General features: G+C 56.7%; 1 protein-coding gene across 1 annotated transcript in view; it reads left to right on the top strand.

Moving 5' to 3' along the window:
- Positions 1 to 326, top strand: part of HMCES (5-hydroxymethylcytosine (hmC) binding, ES cell-specific) — a 13,205-nt gene that overhangs the window by 3,487 nt on the left and 9,392 nt on the right. Inside the window, exon 3 of the mRNA XM_012656018.1 lies at positions 225 to 295. Coding sequence (XP_012511472.1) covers positions 225 to 295 — 71 coding nt within the window. The remainder of the gene's footprint in view (positions 1 to 224; positions 296 to 326) is intronic.

Here is a 326-nt window from a genome sequence, read left to right as displayed (position 1 = left end):
AACTCCTGAGCTCAAATAGTCCGCCCGCCTCGGCCTCCCAGAGAGCTAGGATTACAGGCGTGAGCCACCGCGCCCGGCCCAAGTCTTTCCTTTGACGACAGCGGATTAAGAGGGGTCACGAGACTTGGGCCAAATGACTTATAAAATGATGTCCATGCTTTTCCATCTACCCATGGAAGAAGGCTGCCGGGTGCATCTAATCTACTCATGTGTTTCGCTTCCAGTCCGGCGGCGTTGGCGCCGCAGACAGTCCTGAGAACCAGGAGAAAGTCTGGGACAACTGGAGGCTGCTGACCATGGCCGGGATCTTTGACTGCTGGGAGCCC

Source organism: Propithecus coquereli, unplaced genomic scaffold (genome assembly GCF_000956105.1).
Source record: "Propithecus coquereli isolate 6110/MARCELLA unplaced genomic scaffold, Pcoq_1.0 Scaffold498, whole genome shotgun sequence".
Lineage (NCBI taxonomy): Eukaryota > Metazoa > Chordata > Mammalia > Primates > Indriidae > Propithecus > Propithecus coquereli.
The sequence above is the reverse complement of the archived record's forward strand: the minus strand, read 5'-3'. Positions and strand labels throughout refer to the sequence as shown.